General features: G+C 45.2%; 1 protein-coding gene across 3 annotated transcripts in view; it reads right to left on the bottom strand.

Moving 5' to 3' along the window:
- Window positions 1-27664, bottom strand: part of jag2b (jagged canonical Notch ligand 2b) — a 244731-nt gene that overhangs the window by 118704 nt on the left and 98363 nt on the right. For all 3 annotated transcript variants that reach the window (XM_068038507.1, XM_068038508.1, XM_068038509.1), the window contains 2 exons: window positions 14113-14367; window positions 10679-10739 (listed from right to left, as the gene is read on the bottom strand). In XM_068038507.1, the coding sequence (XP_067894608.1) occupies window positions 10679-10739; window positions 14113-14367 (316 nt within the window). The remainder of the gene's footprint in view (window positions 1-10678; window positions 10740-14112; window positions 14368-27664) is intronic.

The raw sequence follows: 27664 nt of genomic DNA, 5'->3' as shown, positions 1-27664 counted from the left end.
CAGGACAGTGAGTCTAACATCAGTGGTTGGGAAACTATTGGAAAAAATTCTGAGAGACAGGATTAATCTCCACTTGGAGAGGCAGGGATTAATCAGGGATAGTCAGCATGGTTTTGTCAGGGGGAGATCGTGTCTAACTAACTTGATTGAACTTTGAGAGGAGGTGACTAGACGTGTCGACAAGGGTAAGGCAGTTGATGTAGTCTACATGGACTTCAGCAAGGCTTTTGATAAGGTCCCACATGGGAGATTGGTTAAGGTGGTAAGAGCCCATGGGATCCAGGGCAATTTGGCAAATTGGATCCAAAATTGGCTTAATGGCAGGAGGCAGAGGGTAATGGTCGAGGGCTGTTTTTGCGAGTGGAAGCCTGTGACCAGTGGTGTACCACACGGATCGGTGCTGGGACCCTTGTTGTTTGTCCTGTACAGTAATGATTTAGATGTGAATATAGGAGGTATGATCAGTAAGTTTGCAGATGACATGCAAATTGGTGATGTCGTAAATACTGAGGAGGAAAGCCTTAGATTACAGGATATAGATGGGCTGGTAAGATGGCAAATGGAATTTATTCCTGAGAAGTGTGAGGTGATGCATTTTGGGAGGACTAACAAGGCAAGGGAATATGCAATGGATGGTAGGACCCTAAGAAGTACAGAGGGTCAGAGGGACCTTGGTGTACTTGTCCATAATCAATGAAGGCAGTAGCACAGGTAGATAAGGTGGTCAGGGAAGACATATGGGATACTTGCCTTTATCAGCCGAGGCATAGAATTTAAGAGCAGGGAGGTTATGATGGAGCTGTATAAAATACTAGTTAGGCCACAGCTGGAGTACTGTGTACAGTTCTGGTCACCACACTATAGGAAAGATGTGATTGCACTGGAGAGGGTGCAGAGGAGATTCACCAGGATGTTGCCTGGGCTGGAGCGTTTCAGCTATGAAGAGAGACTGGATAGGCTAGGGTTGTTTTCCTTAGAACAGAGAAGGATGAAGGGATATAAAATTATGAGGGACATTGATAGGATAGATAGGAAGAAACTTTTTCGCTTAGCGGAGGGATCAATAACCAGGGGGCACAGATTTAAGGGATGGGGCAGGAGGTTTAAGAGGGGATTTGAGGAAAATATTTTTCACCCAGAGGGTGGTTGGAATCTGGAACACACTACCTGAAGGAGTGGTAGAGGCAGGAACCCACAACATTTAAGTGGTATTCAGATGAGCACTTGAAGTGCCTTAGCATACAAGGCTATGGGCCAAGTGCTGGAAAATGGGATTAGAATAGATAGGTGCTTGAAGGCCGGTGGGCCTGTTTCTGTATAACTATGACTAAAGACTCACGACCCTCAAAAAATTTCTCATCTCGGTCTTAAATGGGCAACCCCTTATTTTTAAACAGTCAGTGTCATTTACGGCACAGAAGGAGGGCCATTCAGCCCATCGAGTCCATGCCGCTCTCCACTGAGCTATGCTGTCAGTCCCACTCCCCGGCTTGATCCCCGTAGCCCTGCAAGTATATTTCTCTCAGGAGGCCAGTGAACCCTGGTCCTAGATTCCCCCACAAGAGGAAACATCTTTTCCATATCCACCCAGTCAAGACCCCTCAGGATCTTATATGTTTCAAATCAAGTCACCTCTTACTCTTCTAAACACCAGCGGATACAAGCCTAGCCTGTCCAACCTTTCCTCATAAGACAACTTGCCGATTCCAGGTATTAGTCTAGTAAACCTTCTCTGAACTGCTTCCAACACATTTACCTCCTGCTTTAAAAAAGAGACCGACACTGTACACAGTACTCTAGATGTGGTCTCACCAATGCCCTGCATAACTGAAGCATAACCTCCCTACTTTTGTATTCAATTCCCCTCGCAATGAACGATAATATTGTTAGCTTTCCTAATTACGTGCTGTACCTACATACTAATCTTTTGTGATTCATGCACTAAGACACCCAAATCCCTCTGCATCTCAGGGCTCTGCAATCTAAGATAGCATTAATAAACTTGCAGAATGGGCATAGAATTGGTAAATGAATTTAAACACGTGAGTTTTTACATTTTGGTAAGGAAAATGAAGTCACATATACTTGGAAAGTAAAACTCTAAATGGGGTAGAAGGTGGTAGGTACCTGGAGTACAAGTACATAAATCAGTAAAAACAACAGGTTAACAAGGCCATAAAATAAGCAAATTAAGCACTCGGGCTTATTTCGAGAGGGATAGAACTGAAAAGGGGAAAGGTTATGCTAAAGCTGTAATAAACCTTGGCAGACCACATGTGCTATTCTGGACACATGATAAAAATGGAGGCACTGGAGAGCGCAAAAAAGATTTGGAAGGATGATACCAGAACTGAGAGATAATACGCCCCCATTAGGAAAAGATAAATAGGCTTTTCTCTTAAAAAGAGAAGTCTGAGGGGTGACCTAAAACTGTGTGGTTAGTAAAGCATATGGGTTTCATAAATGGAGGAATTAGGAAGTTAGATTAAGTACCTGAGGGAGAAAGGAAGAGACGGTTATGCTGATAGTCAGAGGAGGAAGCCTGAGTGGAGCATAAATGCCAGCATCAACGGGCTGGTCTGAATGGCCTATTTCTGTGATTCAATGTAAATCACCTTTGCACCCTCTTCGACTCCTTGCCATCCTTCCTAAATTGTGCTCTAACTGACCCATGGAGGCGTTTTTAACCTGCCAATTTTATTTCCATTGTTCCCCTCCTACACTCCAGAACACATTAACTTTTGTTGTATGGTTCCATAGGCCCTGGGATCCTCGCTAGTACTCCACTCTTGCTTTCATGTGCAAGCCTCAAAGGTGAGATGTTATGGGGAAATGGGGGTGAGGGAAGAATATCACTGTCTAACCCAATCCTGCGCTCACCCTGCACCAAGAAAGAGTCAACAGATAGGGCTGGAAGTCCTGGCCATCCTCCCTTCCTTGATCCTTGAGGGGGGTGCAGTTTGCTATGTCAACTGTAAAAGCGTTTCTATAGCACCTTTCACTACCTCAATGTCCCAAAGTACTTTGCAGCCAATGAAGTACTGCTGTAAGCGTAGTCATTGTTGTAATGTAGGAAACATGACAGCCAATTTGAAAACGGCAAGATCCCACAAACAAGGTGATAATGACCATATCATTTGTTTTTGTGATGTTGGTTGAGGAATAAATGTTGGCCAGGACGTCGGTGTGAACTCCCCTTCTCTTCCTCAAAATAGTGCCACAGAATCTTTTATGTCCACCTGAGGGGCAGACGAGACCCCAGTTTAATGTCTCATTCCAAAGATAGCACCTTTGACAGTGCAGCATTTCCTCAGTACTGTAATGACTGTGTCAGCCAAGGACTGTTGCTCAAGTCTGTCTTGAACCCATGACCGTACAGACTCATACAGCTTTGCAATGCAAGGTACTTTCCATAGAAGCAAGTGTATTTTTTTTTCAGGTTTAATTAAGAATGGCCGAAGGCCAGAGGCAGAGGATAAGGAATGCCATAAACAAAAAAGCACATGTGGGCACCATGCCACATCACTGCACATCTCCACACCATCCCTTTATCACCCCTCCTCCCCACACTCCAGTCTGCTAATGACTTTTCCTTAGGTCTCAAATAATTTACCGGCAATGTGATTTGCAGCCTCAACTATATCCATCTACTGAAGGCTATATTTAATAAGAAAATTATATTTAGCCCTAGCTCTTTGGGAGTCAGTTACTGTTACGATACATCAAGGATAATTCTTGACCCATGAGTCACGTGGTGTTTGGAGATCCTGAGGACATACGTTGCCAGAGTTTCCAAGTCCTGTGTGCTCAATGACGGGCAATCAACTTCAAAATCTCGAGGGTCTGGGAAAGATTTTTTATAGCTGCTGTGTCCAGCCTGGAGTACAAGACACCAGTGCATTACTCCACTTGGCTCATCTTTTCCACATTTGACCTCCTATACCCTGAAACAGAGCTTCAAACCTACAAAGCGTGACATGGGTTCTAAGTATAAATACTATAATAGGCCACCTCATTAGCAATGGGAAGGAGTGGGTATTTTAACATTACTCAATGGTCATCAGCTCCTATGCAGTTGTAACAGCCACTTACAACCCTGGAAGGTTAAAGTAATCCATGTTGGTCTACAGGCAATGGTCGGCTCTTAAATGTAATGGCTTACCAAGGTAGATCTATCAGACAGTGGTGATAGGAAAGCAGGATGTGCAGCAGGCCAGAAAGCAGTTAACGGAACTTTACATCAGCTGCACTTTAACAGAGGATGAAATCTTGGCCATGAGAGAATTGGCATTCCAGCAGTAGAGGTTACAGGGGAGGGACAGGTTGTCAAAAGTAACCTTGCTGAGTGCTCACACACTCCTGGATGCATTCTACCATACAGAGAACTCCTGCATATGTCCTGTAATTCCCTGTGAGTCCTTCACCTTTGCAGAATATATTGTATTGTATGCTGTATAGATACCTATCCTGACAAAGGAAAGTGTATCTTTTTTTTTTTACTCGCTCGTGGCAGTCGCTGGCCAGGCCAGCATTTAATGTCCATCCTTTAATTGCCTTTGAGAAGGTGGTGGTGAGCTGCTTTCTTGAACCGCTGCAGTCCATGTGGTGCAAGTACACCTACAGTGCTGTTAGGAAGGGAGTTCCAGGATTTTGACCCAGCGACAGTGAAGGAATGGTGATATAGTTCCAAGTCAGGATGGTGTGTGGCTTGGAGGGGAACTTGCAGGTGGTAGTGTTCCCATGCATCTGCTGCCCTTGTTCTTCTAGGTGGTAGAGGTCGTGGGTTTGGAAGGTGCTGTCAAAGGAGCCTTGGTGAGTTGCTGCAGTGCATCTTGTAGATGGTACACACTGCTGCTACAGCACGTCTGTAGTGGATGAGGGGCCAATCAAGCAACCTGTTTTGTCCAGGATGGTGTCGAGCTTCGAGTGCTGTTGGAGCTGCACCATCCAGGCAAATGGAGAGTATTCCATCACACTCCTGACTTGTGCCTTGTAGATGGTGGACAGGCACTGGGGAGACAGAAGGTGTTACTCAGTGCAGAATTCCCAGCCTCTGACCTGCTCTTGCAGCCACAGCATTTATGTGGCTGTTCCAGTTCAGTTTCTGGTCAATGATAACCCCCAAGATGTTGATAGTGGGGGATTCAGTGATAGTAATGCCACTGAACATCAAGGTAAGATGGTTAGATTCTCTCTTGTTGGAGATGGTCGTGGCCTGGCACTTAAGTGGCAAGTAACAGTCGCGCCACATATCAGCCCAAGCCTGCACAATGTCCAGGTCTTGCTGCATATCTACATGGGCTGCTGCAGTATCTGAGGATTCGCGAATGGTGTGGAACATTGTGCAATCAGCAAACATCCACACTTCTGACCTTATGATGAAGGGAAGCTCATTGATGAAACAGCTGAAGATTGGGCCAGGACACTATCCTGAGGAACTCCTGCAGTGATGTCCTGGAGCTCAGATGATTGACCAACGACCACAACCATCTTCCTTTGTGCTAGGTATGACTCCAACCAGCAGAGAGTTTTCCCCAATTCCCATTGATTCCAGTTTTGCTAGGGCTCCTTGATGCCATACTTGGTCAAATGCTGTCTTGATGTCAAGGGCAGTCACTCTCATCTCTGGAGTTCAGCTCTTTTGCCCATGTTTGAACCAAGGTTATACTGAAGTCAAGAGCTGAGTGGCCCAGGTGGAACCCAAACTTAGTGTCAGTGTACAAATTATTGCTGAGCAAGTGCAGCTTCAAAGCACTGTCGACGACCCCTTCCATCACTTTGCTGATGACAGAGTAGACTGATAAGGTGGTAATTGGCCGGGTTGGATTTGTCTTGCTTTTTGTGAACAGGACATACCTGGGCAATGTTACACATTGTTGGTAGATGCCAGTGTTGTAGCTTACTGGAACAGCTTGGCTAGAGGCACGAATAATTCTGGAGCACAAGGTCTTCAGTACTATTGCCGGAATGTGGTCAGGGATCATAGCCTTTGCAGTATCGAGTGTCTTCAGCAGTTTCTTGATATCACGTGGAGTGAATCGGATTGGCTGAAGACTGGCATCTGTGACGCTGGGGAGCACAGAAGGCAGCCAAGATGGCTCATCCACTCGGCACTTCTGGCTGAAGATGGATGCAAATACTTCAGCCTGGTCTTTTGCACTGATGTGCAGGGCTCCCCCATTGTTGAGGATGGGGATATTTGTGGAGCTCCTTCTGTCAGTTGTTTAATTGTCTACCACCATTCATGGCTAGATGTGGCAGGGCTGCAGAGCTTACATCTGATCCATTGGTTGTGGAATTGCTTAGCCCTGTCAAGTGCTGCTGCTTCTGCTGTTTGGCATGCAAGTAGTCCTGTGTTGTAGCTTCACCAGGGTGACACCTCATTTTTAGATATGCCTGGTGTTGCTCCTGGTATGCCCTCCTATATTCTTCCAACCAGGGTTGGTCCCCAGCTTGATGGTAATGGTAGAGTGGAGGATATGCTGGGCCATGAGGTTACAGATTGTGGCTGAATACAATTCTGCTGCTGCTGACGGCCCATAGCACCTCACGGATGCCCAGTTTTGAGTTGCTTGATCGATTCAAAATCTATCCCACTTAGCAGGGCGGTAGGGCCACACAACACGATGGAAGATACCATCAATGTGAAGAAGGGACTTTGTCTCCACTAGGACTGTGCAGTAGTCACTCCCATCAATATTGTCATGGACAGATTCATCTGTAACAGGGAGACTGGTGAGGATGAGGTCAAGTTGGTTTTTCCCTCTTGTTGGTTCTCTCACCACCTGCTGCAGACTCAAGTCTAGCTGCTATATCCTTTAGGACTCAGCCAGCTCGGTCTGTAGTGGTGCTACCGAGCCACTCTTGGTGATAGCCATTGAAGTCCTCCACCCACAGTACATTTTGTGCCCTTGCCACCCTCAGTGCTTCTTCCAATTGGTGTCCAATGTGGAGAAGCACTGATTTATCAGCCAAGGGGGTGTGTAGAGGAGGAGAGAATGGGCTGTAGGTGGTAATTAGCAAGAGGTTTCCTTGCCCATGTTTGACATAATGCCATGAGATCCAGAGTCAATGTTGAGGACTCCCAGGACAACTCCCTCCCAACCATGCTGCCACCTCTGGTGAGCCTGTCCTACCGGTGGGACAGAATATACCCAGGTATGGCGATGGTGATGTCTGGGATATGTTTCTGTAAGTATGACTATATCAGGCTGGTCTGTGGGAGAGCTCCCAGATGTTAGTAAGGACAACTTTGCAGGGTCGACAGGGCTGGGTTTGCCAGTGTCGTTTCTGGTGCCTAGGTCGATGATGGTCCGTCCAGTTTCATTCCTTTTCATAGACTTTGTAGCAGCTTGGTACAACTGAGTGGCTTGCTAGGCCATGTCAGAGGGCATTTAAGAGTCAAGAGGGTTTGGAGTCACATGTCGACCAGACCAGGTAAGGACAGCAGATTTCCTTCCCTAAAGGAACAACAATTGACAATGGTTTCATAATCACTAGACTAGCTTTTTTTTTTACAAAAACTTCCGATTTTTTATTAACTGACTTCAAATTCCACCAACTGCCATGCCAGGATTCGAACCCAGGTCCCAGAGCATTAGCATGGGCCTCGGTTACTAGTCTACTGACACCACTATGCCACTGCCTCCCCTTAGTGAGCAATGCCACAGGTGTTCACTCCCACATTTGTTTAATATTATGAACGAAAACTGGACTCAAACCTGAAACTCAAAAGGAGAATGGAAAGACTGCTGGAGTTGCGTACCTATCACAACTTCTGCATCACCAATTCGTTCTTTCAAACTAAACCCCGTCATCAGGTTTCATGGAGACACCCAAGATCACGTCGTTGGCATCAGCTGGACCTAGTCACAAGGCGAGCCTCTATAAACAGTGTTCAAATCACATGCAGCTTCCAGTGTGGACTGCGAAACCGATCACTCCCTGGTGTGCAAAGTTAGACTCAAACCAAAGAAGCTATATCACTCCAAGCAGAAGGGCCGCCCGCGCATCAACACCAACAGAATTTCTTAGCCACAGTTGTCACAAAAGTTTTAGTTCACTTGAAAAAGCCCTTCAAAACACTCCCACAGGGGATGCAGAGACCAAGTGGGCCCACATCAGAGAAGCCATCTGCAACTCAGCAATGACCACTTATGGCAAACGTGAGTAGCAGAATGCAGACTGGTTTCAATCTCACTCTGAAGAGACGGAACCAGTCATGGCCGCTAAGCGCACAGCACTGCTGAACTACAAGAAAGCCTCCAGTGAGTTAATATCCTTCGCACTTGAAGCCACCAGAAGCACCACACAAAGAACAGCCAGGCGCTGTGCAAATGACTACTGGCAACACCTATGCAGCCATATTCAGCTGGTCTCTGACACCAGAATCATCAGAGGAATGTACGATGGCATTGTGTGTTTCTGGGCCCCCCATCAAGTCTAAATCAGGGGAAACGATCACTGACCAACACAAGCAAATGGACCGCTGGGAGCAGCACTATCCAGAACTGTACTCCAGGGAAAATGTCACTGATACCGTCCTCAATGCAGCCCAGTCTCTGCCAGTCATGGATGAGCTGGACGAACAGCCAACAAAATCGGAACTCAGTAATGCCATCGATTCTCTAGCCAGTGGAAAAGCCCCTGGAAAGGACGGCATTACCCCTGAAATAATGAAGAGTGCCAAGCCTGCTATGCTGTCAGCACTCCATGAACTGCTTTACCTGTGCTGGGATGAGGGGGCAGTACCATAGGACATGAGCAATGCCAATATCATCACCATCTATAAGAACAAGGGTGACTGCGGTGACTGCAACAACTACCGTGGAATCTCCCTGCTCAGCATAGCAGGGAAAGCCTTCGCTTGAGTCATTTTAAACAGACTCCAGAAGCTGGCTGAGCGTGTCTACCCTGAGGCACAGTGTGGCTTTCGAGCAGAGAGATCCACCATTGACATGCTGTTCTCCCTTTGCCAGCTACAGGAGAAATGCCGTGAACAATGGATGCCCCTTCTGTGTTGCCTTCATAGATCTCACCAAAGCCTTTGACCTCATCAGCAGACGTGGTCTCTTCAGACTACTAGCAAAGATCGGATGTCCACCAAAGCTACTAAGTATCATCACCTCATTCCATGACGATATGAAAGGCACAATTCAGCATAGCGGCGCCTCATCAGACCCCTTTCCTATCCTGAGTAGCGTGAAACAGGGCTATGTTCTCGCACCTACACTGTTTGGGATCATCTTCTCCCTGCTGCTCTCACATGCGTTCAAGTCTTCTGAAGAAGGAATTTTCCTCCACACAAGATCAGATGGTAGGTTGTTCAACCTTGTCTGTCTAACAGCGAAACCCAAAGTACAAAAGTCCTCAACAGGGAACTCCTCTTTGCTGACGATGCTGCATTAACATCCCACACAGAAGAGAGTCTGCAGAGACTCCGACAGGATTGCGGCTGCCTGCGATGAATTTGGGCTAACCATCAGCCTCAAGAAAACGACCATGGGACAGGACGTCAGAAATGCTCCATCCAATATCGGCAACCACACTCTGGAAGTGGTTCAAGAGTTCACCTACCTAGGCTCAACTATCACCAGTAACCTGTCTCTCGATGCAGAAATCAACAAGCACATGGGAAAGGCGTCTGCTGCTATGCCCAGACTGGACAAGAGAGTGTGGGAAAATGGTGCACTGAGACGGAACACAAAAGTCCAAGTGTATCAAGCCTGTGTCCTCAGTACCTTGCTCTACGGCAGTGAGGCCTGGACAACATACATCAGCCAAGAGCAACGTCTCAACGCTTCCATCTTTGCTGCCTCCGGAGAATCCTTGGCATCAGGTGGCAGGACTGTATCTCCAACACAGAAGTCCTCGAGGCAGCCAACATCCTCAGCAGATACACCCTACTGAGCCAGTGGCGCTTGAGATGGCTTGGCCATGTGAGCCGCATGGAAGATGGCAGGATCCCCAAGGACACATTGTACAGCGAGCTCATCACTGGTATCAGACCCACCAACCATCCATGTCTCCGCTTTAAAGACATTTGCAAACACGACATGAAGTCCTGCGACATTGACCACAAGTCGTGGGAGTCAGTTGCCAGTGATCGCCAGAGCTGGCGGACAGCTATAAAGGTGGGGCTAAAGAGAGGCGAGTCGAACAGACTTAGCAGTTGGCAGGAAGAGACAGCAGTGCAAGGAGAGAGACAACTGTGTAACAGCCCCAACAACCAATTTTATCTGCAGCACCTGTGGAAGAGTCTGTCACTCTGGAATTGGTCTTTATAGCCACTCCAGGTGCTGCTTCACAAACCACTGACTACCTCTAGGCGCTTACCCATTGTGTCTCGAGACAAGGAGGCCAAAGACGAGATGAAGAATGAAAACTGGACTCACCTCAAACACCCAGTAAGCAGCCATTCTGCTGAGATCAACTTAACAGCCACAAATACCTCAATTGCTTCACACTCTAAAGTAAAACTTCTCCCAGAAAAAAATCAAACATGGAACATTTCAGGAGTTGATTTTTTAATGCATGCAAACACTCTCCAGTGATCTCTGTTGGACCAACTGACTACTACAAAAATATAACCATGAAGCATCCAAATCAACAGTTATAACAAGCAGTTATAAATAAAAAGGTTTAAAACAATTTTTACCAGAGAGTGGCTCTCACTTACGTGCATTCCCCAGGTACTTTACAGCCTCCATGGATCAAATGGCAACCCTGCTTACAAATAGCTGAAAAAATAAAGAGAGAAAATGCTGAAGTGGTCATTCCTTTGTGCCTTCAAACCAATTTGATCTCATTCCCTCACATCCCAGAGGCCGATGCCTGCTTCCATAGGATATCATACAGACTGCCCACTAACCAACGCAAGTGGTCACTCGTCAGGCGGGCTCACAGGCTAGTCAACAACAGTCGAGCCCTCGTTTTGTCCTCACCATTCATGTGTTCACCCATCAGTGAAGGATCAAGTATGAATAATTTGAAGCATAACATGTGGAGAGTGTATTCTGCTTGGCATAACTAGGACTCATACGGGTACCCATAGCAAAACCTTTGTTTTTTTTGAAGGGTCACAAACCTGAAACGTTAACTGTCTCTCTACACTGAGTATTTCCAGCGCTTTCTGTTCTCATGTACAAACTTATGACGGATTTAGATAAGGTAGACAAAGAAAAGCTGTTCCTATTGAGGGAGACAGCGATGTAGTGGTAATGTCACTGATCTAGTAATCCAGAGGCCCAGGTTAATGCATGGGGACTCTGGTTCAAATTCCACCACGGCAACTAGTGAAATTTAAATTCAATTCATTCATAAAAATCTGGAATTGAAAGCTAGTCTCAGTAATGGTGCCATGAAACCATAGAGTGTAGTAAAAATCCATCTGGTTCACTAATGTCCTTTAGGAAAGGAAATGTACTATCCTTACCTGGGTCTGACCCACAGCAATGTGGTTGACTCTTAATTGCACTCTGAAATGGCCTGGTAAGCTACACAGTTGTCAAGGGTAATAAGGAATGAGCAAAAAATGCTGGCCTTGCCAGCGATGCCACATCCCATGAAAGAATTTTTTAAAATTAGCTGATGGCACAAGGACTAGAGGACACAGATTTAAAGCTTTGGGCAAGAGATGCCAGGGAGATTTGAGGACGAACTTGTTGTTTTTAAAACACAGTCGTAATGACCAGGAACTCACTGCCTATGAGGGTGGCGAAAGCGGAGACACTGAATGATTTCAAAAGGAAATTGGATGGGCACTTGAAAAAAATAAACTTGCAGGGCTACAGGGATAGAATGGGGAAATGGGACTGATTTAGCATCAGTGTTAAGGTTTTAGAAATAACTGGGGGGGGGGGGGGGGGAGAAAGAGGAGGTGGCGTGGAAAACAGGCACTTGGAGAAGTTTGAATTAATTAACGAGAGCCAGGATGGATTTGTAAAAGGCAGATTGTGCTTGACTAATCCAATTGAATTTTTTGATGAAGTAACAGAGAAGGGTGACAAGAGGGAATGCAGTGGATGTTGTTTACATGGATTTTAAAAAGCTTTTGATGAAGTGACCACATCAAAGGCTGGTTAACAAAGTTGAGGCTCATGAAAGAGGAGGGTCAATGACAGTTTGGATTTTAAAAAAAGTTGGTTTAAGGACAGAAAACAGCAAGTTGTAGTAAATGGTTGTTTTTCAAACATGGAGGATGGTAGACAGTGGTGTCCCCCAAGGACGTCTGGCATCACTGCTTTTTTGATATATAAATTACTTGGATGTTGGAATACAGAGTAAAATCTCAATTTGCCAATGACACCAAACTTGGAGGAGTAGCAAACAATGAGGATATGAAATGAACCACCTGCAACAGGACATAGATAAGCTAGCAGAATGGGCAGATGGAATTTAATAAAGACAAGCGTGAGGTGATGCATTTTGGCAGAAGGGACAGGGTGAGGCAATAAAGACGTATTAGTGCAGTTCTAAAGAGTATGCAGCCACAGTGGGAGCATGTGCATTGATCTTTGAAGGTGGCAGGACATATTGAGAGTGTGGTTAGTAAATCATATGGGATCTTGGGCTTCATAAATAGTGGCACTGAGTACAGAAGCAGGGATGTTATGCTGAACTTTTATAAAGCTCTAGTTAGGCCCCATCTGGAGTACTGCATCCCGTTCTGATCATCACACTTCAGGAAGGATGTGATCATCCTTGAGAGGGTGCAAAGGAGATTTACTAAAATGCTTCCAGGGATAGGGGATTTTAGATACAATGTTAGGTTGGAAAAACTGGGGCTGTTCACCCTGAAACAAAGGAAAGTGAAGGAAGATTTGATAGAGGTGGACAAGATTATGATAGGCTTAGAGAAGTTAGACAAGATAAAACTGTTCCCATTAACTGATTGTACAAGGACTCGGGGACACAAATTGAAGGTTTTGAGCAAGAGATGCAAGGGGAATATGAGGAAGAACATTTCTTTTTACACAGCAAGTGGTAAAGACCTGGAACTCACTACCCATGAGGGTGGTGGAAGCGGAGACAATGACTTCAAAAGAAAATTTGATGGGCACTTGAAGGAAATAAATTTGCAGGGCTACAGCAATCGAGCAGGGGAGTGGGACTGACTGGATTGCTCGAAAGAGCTGGCATGGACTCAATGGGCCAAATGGCCTCCTTCTGTGCCATAATGACTGGCTCTGACTCACTGACCAGAAATCAGAATTCGAATTATAACTGCTCATTCTGCTCAATACTGGTGGTAGTTTTAATAGTGTTGATGGCAAGTGTCCATATTGATTCTTACCCAATGCAGCATTTTGCTCTGAAGGTATATGATCCTCATTTTAATGCAGTCTACTGTATAATCAAGTTATAGACTTACAGCACAGAAGCCATTCGGCCCATTATACCAGTGCCACTTTTTGAAGGAGCTACACCCCCAGTCTTCCCTGGTTCATCCAGCCCCACAACACACTCAAATCTCTGCACTCCTCCAATTCTATACATCGCTGATTTTAAATTGCTCTAGCACTGGCAGCCATGCCCTCAGCTGCGTCAGCCCTGAATCCTAATTTGCACCCCCCACCCCCCCAAACCTCCCCACTTCTCTTTCCTCCTTTAAGATGCTCTTTAAAACCTATCTTTTTGACCAAGCTTTTGGTCACCAGCCCCAATATCTCATGTAGCTCGGTGTCAAATTGTATTTGATAATCCTCCTGTAAAGCATTGTGGGACATTTTATTACATTAAAGGCACTAGATAAATGCAAGTACTTGTAAAAATATTCACATCTCCCCTGATTCTTTTGCCAATTACCTTAAATCGGTGTCTTCTGGTGGCCAACCCCCCTTCCAGTGGGAACAGTTTCCCCTTATTTTACTCTGAACAAAAACCCTCATTTTGAATACCTCTATTGAACCTCCCCTAACCTTCTCTTCTCCCATCTCCCTATGTAATTGAAGTCCCTCACCCCTAGTACCAGCCTGGTAAATCTCCTCTGCATTTCTCCAAGGCTTTATTTTGTATACAGATGGTTTCCACGAATGGGAGTAGAGGCTCGAGCATGTGACTTGCTGCTCCCATTTGTTTTGAACCACACTAACTAATCAGGGAACTCCTTACCTTTGGTGCAGTCATTTGCCATCCAGCCCTCCATACAGAGTTTGTTCCCATTCTGGTCACAAACATAGTGGCCAAAGACGTCATCACGCGGGCGGCAGAGTTTGTTGCAGCCAGTGCCATAGTAATTTTCCTCACACTTCACACGGATCTTGTAATCGAAGTGGGCCACAGGCCCGTTATGCGGCAGGGTCATCCATTGGCTCCCTGGGTTGATCATCCCTGTGTGAGCAGCTCGCTCAATGAGTTGCCCTTCACCTAAACAAGGGGAAGAAAGAATTAACTGTATATCATAGCGTTTTACACATAGTTGACAATTCAGTCATCACTGGGCCCACTGAGCATACTGGTACCAATATGTTCAAAAAACACCTGGAAAAGAGGAATAATGACACACTCAAGCCAACTGCACTTAATGTTGTCTGAAACACCGTGGTCCTCTTCATTCATCTCTTCAAAATGTTCCCACATCTCCAGTGATCTACATATTAGATAGAGGAATAGGATCAGAACATTTTATGATGTTCTACCTCTACAGAGGGTGTTGATTTCCGATAGTGGTACGCAGCCATTCAGCCCTTTGAACCTCTGTCATTCAATTAGATCATGGCTGACCTATACCTCAATTCCATTTATCTTTGCTCCATATCTTACATGACAAAAGTTTAATCAATCTCAGCCATGGACTTTCTACCTTTTAGCAGTGTTTTGAATTTCTACTTTCCTTCCAGTGAAAAAGTGCTTCTTGATTTCGCTCCTGAATGGCCTGGCTCAAATTTAGCTCAGTGGTAGTTCTTTTGCCCAAGACAAAAGGTTCTGCATTCAAGTCCCACTCCAGGCTGATACTCCAGTGCAGTACTGAGAGTGCTGCAATGTCTGAGGTACCATCTTTCAGATGAGACGTAAAACTGAGGCTCTATCTGCCCTCTCAGGTGGAAGAACCCATGGCACTATTCAAAGAACAGCTGGAAAGCTCTCCCAGCCAATAATTATCCCTCAAACAAACAAAAATGGTCATTGTTTCAATGCTGTTTGTGGGAGCTTGCTGTGCGAAACCAACGGTTACATTTCAACAGTGATTAGAGATAAGTACTTAATTGGCTGTGAAGCACTTTGGGATATCCTGAGGTGGTAGGGAACTTAGAAACAGAAACAGGCCATTTGGCCCATGCCAGTAATTATGTTGCACCCTTCCACATCTATCAACATATCATTCTTCAAAATGTTCCCACATCTCCAGTGTGGAACTCAAGTGCATCTCTAAGCTTCCCCTCAAATGCATCTGTATTATTCACCTCAATTACTCCTTGTGCTCACGAGTTCTGCATTCTAACCACTCTCTGGTCAAAGGCGTCTCTCCTGAATTCCCTACTGGATTTATTAGTGAACATCTTCTAGTATAAGGCTCCTAGTTCTGGTCAGCCCCGCAAATGGAAACATCTGACTACCTTATCAAATCCTTTCATAATTTATCAGGCATAATAAGTTAAAGTCTCTCCTCTTGCTTCAAGCAGCATCCCCCTGAACTGCACGTGGCTCAAGAAGAAGAACTGGAGCAAACACAGCGACGTAACTGAGGTGGAGGCGTTTCTGGAGGATGTGCTGCTGCAGGAGCGGACGGTCAGTGGTCTTGTGTGTGAAAAGACCAATGACAGCCTGTTTGTCGTTGATGAAAAGAAAGATCTGCTCCCAAAAAAAGGGAAAATAAAGCCTCTGCGAATCAACCTAATTCTACAGTTCTAACTCAAAATCAGGCATGATCGGTGGCAGCAGCATGACTCTGACTACATACTATAGAGGAATTTTTTATTCTTTCATGGGATGTGGGTGGCACTGCAAGGCCAGCATTTGTTGTTCATCCCTAATTGCCCTTGACATGAGTGGCTTGCTAGGATGATTCAGAAGGATGCAAAGAGGCTCCAATGTGATTTGGACAAGTTGGGTGAGTCGGAAAATGCATGGCAGACGCAGTATAATGTGGATAAATGTGAGGTTATCCACTTTGGTTGTAAAAACAGAAAGGCAGATTATCTGAATGGCGATAGATTGGGAAAGGGGGAGGTGCAACGAGACCTGGGTGCCCTTGTGCACCAGTCGCTGAAAGTGAGCATTCAGGTGCAGCAAGCATTTAGGAAGGAGTATGTTGGCCTCAACTACAAGAGGATTTGAGCACAGGAGCATGGATGTCTTACTGCAGTCATACAGGGCCTTGGTGAGACCACATCTGGAGTTTTGGTCTCCTTATCTGAGGAAGGATGTTCTTGCCATGGAGGAAGTGCAAAGATGATTTACTAGGCTGATTCCTGGGATGGCAGGATCACCGTATGAGGAGAGATTGGGTTGACTAGGCCTATACTCACTAGAGTTTAGAAGAGTGAGGGGGGGATCTCATAGAAACCTATAAAATTCTAACAGGACGAAACAGGCTAGACGCAGGGAGGATGTTCCCGAATGCTGGGGAGTCCAGAACCAGGGGTCACAGTCTCAGGATACGAGGTATGCCATTTAGAACTGAGATGGAGAAATTTCTTCACTCAGAGTGGTGAACCTGTGGAATTCTCTACCGCAGAAGGCAGTGGGAGCCAAATCATTAAAAAAATATTCAAAGAGATAGATATATTTCTTAATGCCAAAGGGATCAAGGGATATGGGGAAAAAGCAGGAACAGGGTACTGAATTAGACGATCAGCCATGATCATTTTTGAATGGCCTACTCCTGCTCCTATTTTCTATGTTTTTTTAATATTTCAGAGGACAGTTAAGAGTCAACCACAAAGTAACCTTTACTTGTCTACATGCAAAGTCCAAATGTTAGATCTTCCTGTACATTTAAACAGCTAGAAGAGGCTCCTTTCGTGGTTTGGTGGGCAAAGGCAGCCATTAGTTGAGCAACGCAGAGCAGGGAGGAGGGTCCATATCTATCCAGTGCCGAATTAGTTATTCCCAGCCCGTGTGGGGGAGGTACCATCAGCCTCAGGGAGAGAAGGGGGTGGGGGGGGGGGGGGGGGGGGAGGAAAAAGGAGGAAATCTTTACTAGTCTCCCCTCAAGAACTAGGATTGACAGTCTTGATCAGGTGAATCCCACTTGTTTGCAAGCACATACATATATCGAGTGAGGATAGGATCAGGTTGGGACATGGTTGAAAAGCAACATTCTTGCCCAGGTTCAAGTGAAGGGCCAGAAGGTGCTTGACACATCAAGAATCATGACTCGAGGAGGAAACAAGAGACTTTAAGTAAATACCAGGAGTGAAAAAAATCAAACTCTCTTATCAACACCTCAGTCTTCAACATCTAGGACTGAGAGTGTTAACCTTTCAAAGATTAAGGCAGTAGCTGGGGACTGCACAGTTTGATAACCACACATTGTTTTTGAGTTTCCCTACAAACTTTCCAGGAAGTTCTGCTGAGAGGTTTTTTTTCCAGCTAGAACGGAAATATTAAGGAATTCTGAAACAAAACAAATATCGGGGCTCGCTATTTTCTCAAGACAGCCAGGTTCACCACACCCGTCCAGCACGAGAGAGCAACAGAGACAGATTTAAGAGAACCGCACATTCCAGCTGTTCTGTGCCCTTAACAGGGCAGACATTGAAAACACAATGAGTTTCCGCATTCCTTCCCTCAGCCTCCCACTTCCCACACTGGTGAGGCCACTTACATTCAAGTGTTGACAAAAGGGTGAACTTTTACTGTTTGCCATGTAGTGTTGGGTCAACGCGGTCATGTCCAATATCCATTCACGGCTTAAGGGTAGCACTCTCACCTCTTAGGTCAGTAGGTTATGGGTTCAAGCCTCACACGAGACTTGATCACAAAACCTAGGTTGACATTCCAGTGCGGTACAGAGGGACTACTGCACTGTTGGAGGTTCCAACTTTCAGATGTGATTTTAAATCGAGCCCCCTCAGGTGGCTGTAAAAGATCCAATATCAATATTTCAATTGCCCTGGACACAAAAATTATCTGGCCATTCATCTCATAGAATTTACCACACGCAAACAGGCCATTTGGCACAACTGGCCCGTGCAATGTTTATTCTGCACTCAAGCCTCCTCCCATCCTAGCTCATGTAACCCTATCAGTATTGTTTCTCTAGTTTCCCCTTCACAATTCAGCTCAACCATTCCGTGGGTAGCAAGTTCCTCATTCGAACCACTCCTCAGGTTGTGGGATCATGCTGTGACTAATTTGGCTGCCACGTTTCCTAAATTACAACACTGACTACACTTCAAAAGTATCTGAATGGCTGTAAAATGCTTTGGGAGGTTCAGAGGTTGTGAAAGGTGCTACAGAAATTCAAGTTTCCTTTCTTTCGTAGAGACCTAGCAGGTCCTGATTCAATGCTTGGCCTGTGCAGAGTTAGATGAAATCAAGTAGGGCAGTAAATTTACTAGAAATCAACCAAATACTAAGAAATGGGGAAAGAAAAGAAGCCAAAATTGTTCCTGCACCCAATTACTATTCAATGGAAAGTCGGTATGTGAGAATATTGAATGTCAACTGGATTGGACTCAGTGGTGATGTCACAGTTGGACAGCCTGCAATATTCACCGTATTGGGATCTCACACAGAACATAGTAAAGCTTGAAACAAGGCTATTCCTCCTACACAGCTTTCTTGTGCAATTGACTCAATCATGGCCCTGTTTTCCTTCACCCCAAAAGATCTTTATATCTTTCTTTTTGGGCCTCCTTATCTCGAGAGACAATGGATACGCGCCTGGAGGTGGTCAGTGGTTTGTGAAGCAGCGCCTGGAGTGGCTATAAAGGCCAATTCTGGAGTGGCAGGCTCTTCCACAGGTGCTGCAGAGAAATTTGTTTGTTGGGGCACAGTTGGCTCTCCCCTTGCGCCTCTGTCTTTTTTCCTGCCAACTACTAAGTCTCTTCGACTCGCCACAATTTAGCCCTGTCTTTATGGCTGCCCGCCAGCTCTGGCGAATGCTGGCAACTGACTCCCACGACTTGTGATCAATGTCAGACGATTTCATGTCGCGTTTGCAGACGTCTTTATAACGGAGACATGGACGGCCGGTGGGTCTGATACCAGTGGCGAGCTCGCTGTACAATGTGTCTTTGGGGATCCTGCCATCTTCCATGTGGCTCACATGGCCAAGCCATCTCAAGCGCCGCTGACTCAGTAGTGTGTATAAGCTGGGGGTGTTGGCCGCTTCAAGGACTTCTGTGTTGGAGATATAGTCCTGCCACCTGATGCCAAGTATTCTCCGAAGGCAGCGAAGATGGAATGAATTGAGACGTCGCTCTAGGCTGGCATACGTTGTCCAGGCCTCGCTGCCGTAGAGCAAGGTACTGAGGACACAGGCCTGATACACTCGGACTTTTGTGTTCCGTGTCAGTGCGCCATTTTCCCACACTCTCTTGGCCAGTCTGGACATAGCAGTGGAAGCCTTACTTCCAAAATTAAATGGCAAAGAACGAAACAGGGGACAAGCAGCATAAATGCAGCAGATTCATTGGTAACTTTCAAAAGGGAATTAGGTAAATACTTGATTGGGAGAAATTTGCAGGGTTGTAGGGGAAAATAAAGGGAGGAGTGGGACCAATCAGATCGGTCTTTCAAAGAGCCAGCACAAGCATGATGGGCTGAATGGCCTTCTGTGCTGCAAGATAAATATATGAATCAAATAGATCTAATATCATTTTAACCAGGTACTAATCTTGTTCCTTTCTAACAGCAGTAGCTGATTCAAAATGAACCAGTAGTTTGGTCATTGAGATGAGGTATCTGACAGCTGTGCGCGTGGAAGTGGAGCTCAATATAAAGCCATCACCTAAAGGAGTGCGACAGGAGGGGAATCCCTCTTTCCGATTTGCTATTTGGCCCAACACCTCTACACCAGTGTCTGTAATCCACATCAGCATCCTCCCATCCTACGTCGTTTCACTGTACTAACATCAATATTCAGGTAAAGTTGGAGTGTATTATTCACTGGTTTTCCTTTAAATTCCTTCCAATTTAATTTAATTTTCAAAACATACAGGTTTTAATAGTAATAAACATTGCTATGTTAGCATATAAATCGATAAGATAAAATCCTTCATATGTCCAACGTACTTAGATAAATTCCTGTCTTCACAATGGAATATGCCTGTGTAAACAAGTCACGTGGCAATCACATTCTCACCAGTGGGGGTGCTCCAATGTAACTACCTGAATGTACCTATAGTATGACCAGGCTACATTCGGTGATTTCTACCGCAAATGGGGTTTGGAGTGAAAAATGTTCCAAAGGATTTGTAAAGCCCATCATTCCCCCTTCTAAAATTATGAGATTTGAAGAGATTAGACCAAAAATAAAAACACAGAAAGCCCTCCACTTCCAAACCAGCAAACTTTGGTGGCAGCTCTTGCTGTACTGCAGGTTTTGCGATCATTAACCTATTGCCCCTATAGAATCTGGAAAACATCTGTTGCTTCTAATGCTAAACACCAAAGTCAGCACAAAACCCAAGCCTAACTGAATTTTTCCAACCTTTACACTCTCCTTATTTACGGTCATGAACCCGGAAAGAGCGATGACGCTTCTTTGCTAAAGGTATGAAGCGTGGAATGAGGCATCAATGGACATTTGACACCAGAAGCAGCCAATGCATCTGTTTCTGGCAATACAACAGTGCCTACCTACATCAATCCTGCAGACAAAGGTGGTGCTGTTGTTGTATGGCGTAACGACCTCTACCTTGCAGAGGCTCAGCGCCAACTCTCAGACACTTCCTCATACCTCCCTCTGAACCATGACCCCCACCACCAAACATCAAGCTACTGTCCACAGGACTGTCACTGACCTCATCTCCTCTGGAGATCTTCCCTTTACAGCTTCCAATCTCAGTCCCACAAACCCGGACAGCCCGCTTCCACCTCCTTCCCAAAATCCACAAACAGGACTGCCCCAGCAGACCCAGTCTCTTCCCACCTACATCCGTGACTCTTTGACACCCTACATCTTCTAACAATTTCCAGTTTCCTGGCCCCAACCGCCTCCTTCACTATGGACATCCAATCTCTCGACACCTTCATCTCCCACCAGGATGGGTTGAGGGCTCTCTGCTTCTTCCTTGAACAGAGATCCAACCAGTCCCCATCCACCACCGCCTGGCTGAACTAGTTCTCACACTGAACACTTCTCCTTCAACTCCACTCACTTCCTTCAAGTAAAATGTGTTGCTATAGGTACCCGCATGGGTCCTAGTTATGCCTGTTTTTTTGTGGGATATGTCGAACATTCCTCGTTCCAGTCCTACTCAGGCCCCCTCCCCCAACTCTTTTTACAGTACATTGATGACTGTATCGGTGCTGTTTCCTGCTCCTGCCCTGAACTGGAAAACTTTATCAACTTTGCTTCTAATTTCCACCCTTCTCTCACCTTTACATGGTCCATCTCAGACACTTCCCTTCCCTTCCTCAACTTCTCTGCCTCCATCTCTGGGGATAGGCTGTCTACTAATATCCATTATAAGCCCGACTCCCACAGCTACCTCGACTACACTTCTTCACACCCTACCTCCTGTAAGGATTCCATTCCATTCTCCCAGTTTCTCCATCTCTGACACATCTGCTCTGATGCTACCTATTAAAGGACATGCAAAATCATGCCGAAGTAAAAACAGGACAGGAACCGGAGGAAAGGAAAGGATAAAATTGGTGTGTGCAACAGCCTCTGTAATTGTAAGCAAGGGTACTTGCTCCTCACTATCCATGGCCCCAAACACTCCTTTCAGGTGAAGCAGCGATTTACTTGTACTTCTTTCAATGTAGTATACTGTATTCGCTGCTCACAATGGGGTCTCCTCTACATTGGGGAGACCAAACGCAGACTGGGTGACCACTTTGTGGAACACCTCCACTCAGTCTGCAAGCAGGACCCCAAGCTTCCGGTTGCTTGCCATTTCAACACTACCCCCCTGCTCTCATGCTCACATCTCTGTCCTGGGATTGCTGCAGTGTTCCAGTGAACATCAACGCAAGCTCGAGAAACAGCATCTCATTTACCGATTAGGCACACTACAGCCTGCTGGACTGAACATTGAGTTCAATAATTTCAGAGCATGACAGGCCCCCACTTTACTTTTATTTTTAGTTTTTTTTTTCCTTTTAATAATTTTTGTGTTTATTTTATTTCATCTTAGTTTGTTCAGTTTGCTTACCCATTTTTTTTTTTTCAGGTTTGTACTTGCGGCTGTTCAATTTTCAGTCTGCTAACATCCTATCTGTACTAATGCTTTGTCTTTCAACACATCATTAACATATTGTTTGCCTTTACTCCACGACCTTCTGGTCAGCTATTCTGTGACCTTGTCCTATTTACACTTTCTCCTTTGTTATCTCTTGCCCCACCCCTGCTTTACTTGCTTATAACCTTTTACATTTCTAATATTTGCCAGTTCTGAAGGAGGGTCACTGACCTGAAACGTTAACTCTGCTTCTCTCTCCACAGATGCTGCCAGACCTGCTGAGTATTTCCAGCATTTGTTTTATTTCAGATTTCCAGCATCCGCAGTATTTTGCTTTTATTTTAGTGCCTACCTACACTTAGTTTAGTTTAGAGATACAGCACTGAAACAGGCCCTTCGGCCCACCGAGTCTGTGCCGACCATCAACCACCCATTTATACTAATCCTACACTAATTCCATATTCCTACCACATCCCCACCTGTCCCTATATTTCCCTACCACCTACCTATACTACGGGCAATTGCTAATGGCCAATTTACCTATCAACCTGCAAGTCTTTGGCATGTGGGAGGAACTTCATTGACTCTGAAGTGCTTTTGGACATCCAGAGGTTGCAAAATGTGCTGAAGTAGTGCAAGTCCTTTCTTTTTATCGGAGCTCAAGATGATTTTAAATACTTTATCTTTTGATACAGTAGGCCCGCTTCACAATTTCAAATACATGGAGTACAAGTCGAATTGTTACGATTTGGAATGTGCTGCCTAAAAGAGTGGTGTCAATGTCAGCTTGTGAGACTTGGTGTCAAATTTTGCTTTATTATCGAGTCATAGAGTCATACAGCAGAGAAAAAGGCCCTTCAGCCCATCGTGTCCGTGCCGTCCATCAAGCACCTAACTATTCTAATCCCATTTTCCAGCTCTTGGCCCGTAGCCTTGCATGCTATGGTGTTTCAAGTGCGCATCTAAATAGTTCTTAAATGTTGAGGGTTTCTGCCTCTACCACCTCTTCAGGCAGTGTGTTCCAGATTCCAACCATCCTCTGGGTGAAAAATGTTTTTCCTCAAATCCTCTCAAAACCTTCTGCCCCTTACCTTATATCTATGCCCCCTGGTTATTGGCCCCTCCACTAAGGGAAAAAGTTTCTCCCTATCTAACCTATCAATGCCCCTCATAATTTTATATACCTCAATCATTTCCCCACGTCAGCCTTTTCTGCTCCAAAGAAAACAACCCTAGCCTTTTCAGTCTCTCTTCATAGCTGAAATGCTCCAGCCCAGGCAACTTCCTGGTGAATCTCCTCTGCACCCTGTCCAGTGCAATCACATCCTCCCTGTGGTGACCAGAACTGTACACAGTACTCCAGCTGTGGCTTACCTAGCATTTTATATAGCTCCATCATAACCTTCCTGCTCTTATATTCTATGCCTCAGCTAATAAAGGCAAGTATCCCATATGCCTTCCTAATACCTGTGCTGCTGCCTTCAGTGATCTATGGACAAGTACACCAAGGTCCCTCTGACCTTCTGTACTTCCAAGCGTCCCATCATCCATTGCATATTCCCTTGCCTTGTTAGTCCTCCCAAAATGTATCACCTCACACTTCTCAGGATTAAATTCCATTTGCCACTGCTCCTCCCATCTTAGCAGCCCATCTATATTGTCCTGTAATCTAAGGCTTTCCTCCTCACTATTTACAACACCACCAATTTGCATGTCATCTGCGAATTTACTGATCATACCTCCTATATTCACGTCTAAATCATTAATATTCACTACAAACAGCAAGGGTTCCAGCACCAATCCCTGTGGTACACCACTGGTCACAGGCCTCCACTCACACAAACAACCCTCGACCATTACCCTCTGCCTCCTGCCACTAAGCTAATTTTGGATCCAATTTGCCAAATTGCCCTGGATCCCATGGGCTCTTACCTTCTTGACCGATTTCCCATGCGGGACCTTATCAAAAGCCTTAGTGAAATGCATGTAGACTATATCAACTTCTCTACCCTTATCTACACATCTGGTCACCGCCTCGAAAAATTCAATCAAGTTAAACAGACACAATCTCCCCCTGACAAAGCCATGCTGACTATCCCTGATTAACCCCTGCCTCTCCAAGTGGAGATTAATCCTGTCCCTCAGAATTTTTTCCAATAGTTTCCCAACCACTGATGTTAGACTCACTGTCCTGTAATTACCTGGTTTATCCCTGCTATCTTTCTTGAATAATTGTACCACATTCGCTGTCCTCCAATCCTCTGGCATCTCTCTCCTGGCCAGAGAAGATTTGAAAATTTGTGTCAGAGCCCCTGCTCTCCCCTCCTTTGCCTCACCTAACAGCCTGGGATACTTCTCATCTGGGCCTGGGGATTTATCCACTTTTAAGTCCACTAAAACAGCTAATACTTCCTCACTTTCAATGCTAATTTGTTCAAGTATATCACAATTCCCCTCCCGGATCTCTACACCTACATTGTCCTTCTCCATAGTGAACACAGATGAAAAGTAATCATTTAAAACCTCACCTATGTCCTCCGGCTCCACACAGATTGCCACATTGGTCCCTAATGGGCCCTACTCTGGTTATCCTCTTGCCCTTAATATACTTATAAAACGCCTTGGGATTTTCCTTTATGGTTCTGTAAAGCATCTGGGACCTTTTATTAAGTTAAAGGCGCTATATAAATACAAGTTGCTGTTGTTGGAAGTACTTGCAAATGAGAACTGAATAAATACCGAAAAGGAAAAAAATGGCAGGGCTATGGGGGAGTTGGAGCTAATTGAATAGCTCTAAGAGTTGGCACATGCACAATGGCCCAAATGGCCTCCTTCTGTGTTGTCAGATTCTATGAAATCCACCTCAAGGTGATGCTCAATGTCAGTCTCATACCATGGAAAGTTCTCAACCCTTGAAGCAATTCCACAGTGTAAATGGGGTATCACTTATCCCTATTAGTTCAGGACTCGCTTGGCACACATTTTTTGGAATAAACCACTCAGATACTTCCCTCCGTAAAAATGTGCAGTTTAATCCCCACCCAACACCATGTTTATTCGATAAGAAAAATATTTCTGCCAAGTCACAAGAGAACTATTAAAGTCTTGCCCTGACAAGTGCAATTAAAGACTTGCCGGCTCCACCCTAGCTATGAATTTTGTTTGTACGGTGCACGTACTGTCACTTCCTTGGGCTTTGAACTCCCTCCCATTCCCTTTGTTACTGGCAGGGGCCCAAAATTCCTTTTAAAAAAAAAAATTATTGTTTCTCTTCACAATTAACAGCAGGTAGCCAAAACCATGGTATTCAAACACCAAAGACCATCACCAATTCAGAAGTGTGCTTAACACACTCCGCCAACCAACCCTGACTGCTCCTTCCCCTGGAAGCATGCTGGATCCACATGCACACCTCCAGGTAAACATTCTTCAAGTGTGAGCAAGCTGCTTTGCCTTGAGGGCACCACAGAATACTCTGATCCTGCTGTTGACTTGACGTGCGCATGAACACACACTCTTTCAAGTACATGTTCCTGGATAGTCATCAGAAGTAGGATCAATGGCTGATTATTGCCCCTCCCGAGCCTGGAGGTCCTGAGGCTTATTGCAGCACTCAGTCCCTGGCAACAAGTCAAATACTAAGCACGAGCCAGACATCAAACTTCAGATCATCTTATTCTGTAGGACTAGCCACCACACCATTGTTGGCAATTCCCCCAACCTGAACACAATTCAGGAATCGACCATGGTCTGCAATTAGACCTCCCGACAAACAACTCATTTCAAGGGGATGTGCATTTATATAGCACCTCACACAACCTCAGAATGCCCAAAGCGCTCTACAGCCAATGTGTACTTGAGGTGTAGTCACTGTCGCAGTATAGGAAATGAGGGAGGCAATTGTGTACAAAGAGCAATGTAATATTAGATAATCTGTTTTAGTAATGTTGGTTGACAGATAAATCTTGGCCAGGATACTGGGAAGAACTTCCCTGTTCTTTCAAATAGCACCATGGGATCTTTTACACCTAAAGGGGCAAACGGGGCCTCAGTTTAACATCTCATCTGAAAGATGGCACGTCAGACATGACTCCCTCCTTGCAGTATTTGCTCAAGTCTCTGGAGTGGGGCTTAACCTGCAGCCTCCTGACTCAGAAGTGAGTACAATCCACCGAGCCACTGTCACTAGGAAGAACCCAATAGTTTTTCTTTAAAAGAGGAAAAAAATGCTAGTTTTTCTTCATGATTACGAAAACCATGGTTGTCAAAGACCATCACCATTCAGAAAGTGTATTAAGACACTCCTCTACCAACCCTACTGGCAAGTTGGATCCACATTCATACTTCTAGGTAAACATTCAAGTGTGAGCAAGCTGCTTTACCCTGAGGGCACCTCAGAATACTCTGTTCCTGCCCTTGACTTGGTGTGCACATGAACACAAGCACTCAAGCTGAAGCAGATATTTGGGAAGGTGTGTGGCATAAGCAAATCCAACAGCACTACGTGCCAGACAAGCGATGACCTGAACTACCTAACTTGGGAGATGCCACAAGCAGCAAAGAGTTGTTCTGAACTAATTATTGCAACTTGCATTTATGTAGTGACTTTAACATAACATTCCAAGGTGCTTCACAGGAGCATTCAGACAAAAAATGGACACTGAGCCACATATTAGGTCAGGTGGTGGCTAAAAAGGTAGGTTTTAAGGAGCATCTCAAAAGGAGGACAGAGTAAGAGGGGTTTAGGGAGGGAATTCCACAGTTTACAGCCTAGGCATCTGAAGGCATAACCGCCAGTGAAGTGAAGCAAATCAGGGATGCACAAGAGGCCAGAATTGGAGGAGCGCAGAGATCTGACAGTTGTAGGGCAGGACAAAGTTGGAGAGATAGGGAGGGGCAGGATTTAAACACAAGAATGAGAAACTTAAATTCTAAGCTTTTAAAAATTTAAGAGTTAAAATTCCTGCAAGAGTCAGAAGGATGAGGAAACATTGCTACCCTAGTTATGGGTATAGTAGGTAGGACACTATAAAGTTTCTTCTCTATTTAGGAAGATTGGAAAGTCGTGGTGTCTCAATTTGACTCATGTTCATCTCAGTGTCAGAAGGTCATGGGTTCAAACCCCATGACTGGATCTGAGCAGGTAAACAAAGATGACACTCCAAGTGCAGTACCAATGGAGCAGTACATTATGAGGCAGCTAGGTGACCCTCTATTTAACCAACCTCCCTCCTAGCCAAGATTCTCACCTGTTCAGGACTGTCATGATCTGATAGAGAACAGAAACTTGCCTTTATAAAGCACCTTTAATATAGTAAAACATCCTACTGCTTCACAACATTGTAATCAGCCAGAAACTGACA

This window comes from Heterodontus francisci, chromosome 9 (assembly GCF_036365525.1).
Source record: "Heterodontus francisci isolate sHetFra1 chromosome 9, sHetFra1.hap1, whole genome shotgun sequence".
Taxonomy (NCBI): Eukaryota; Metazoa; Chordata; class Chondrichthyes; order Heterodontiformes; family Heterodontidae; genus Heterodontus; species Heterodontus francisci.
The sequence above is the reverse complement of the archived record's forward strand: the minus strand, read 5'-3'. Positions and strand labels throughout refer to the sequence as shown.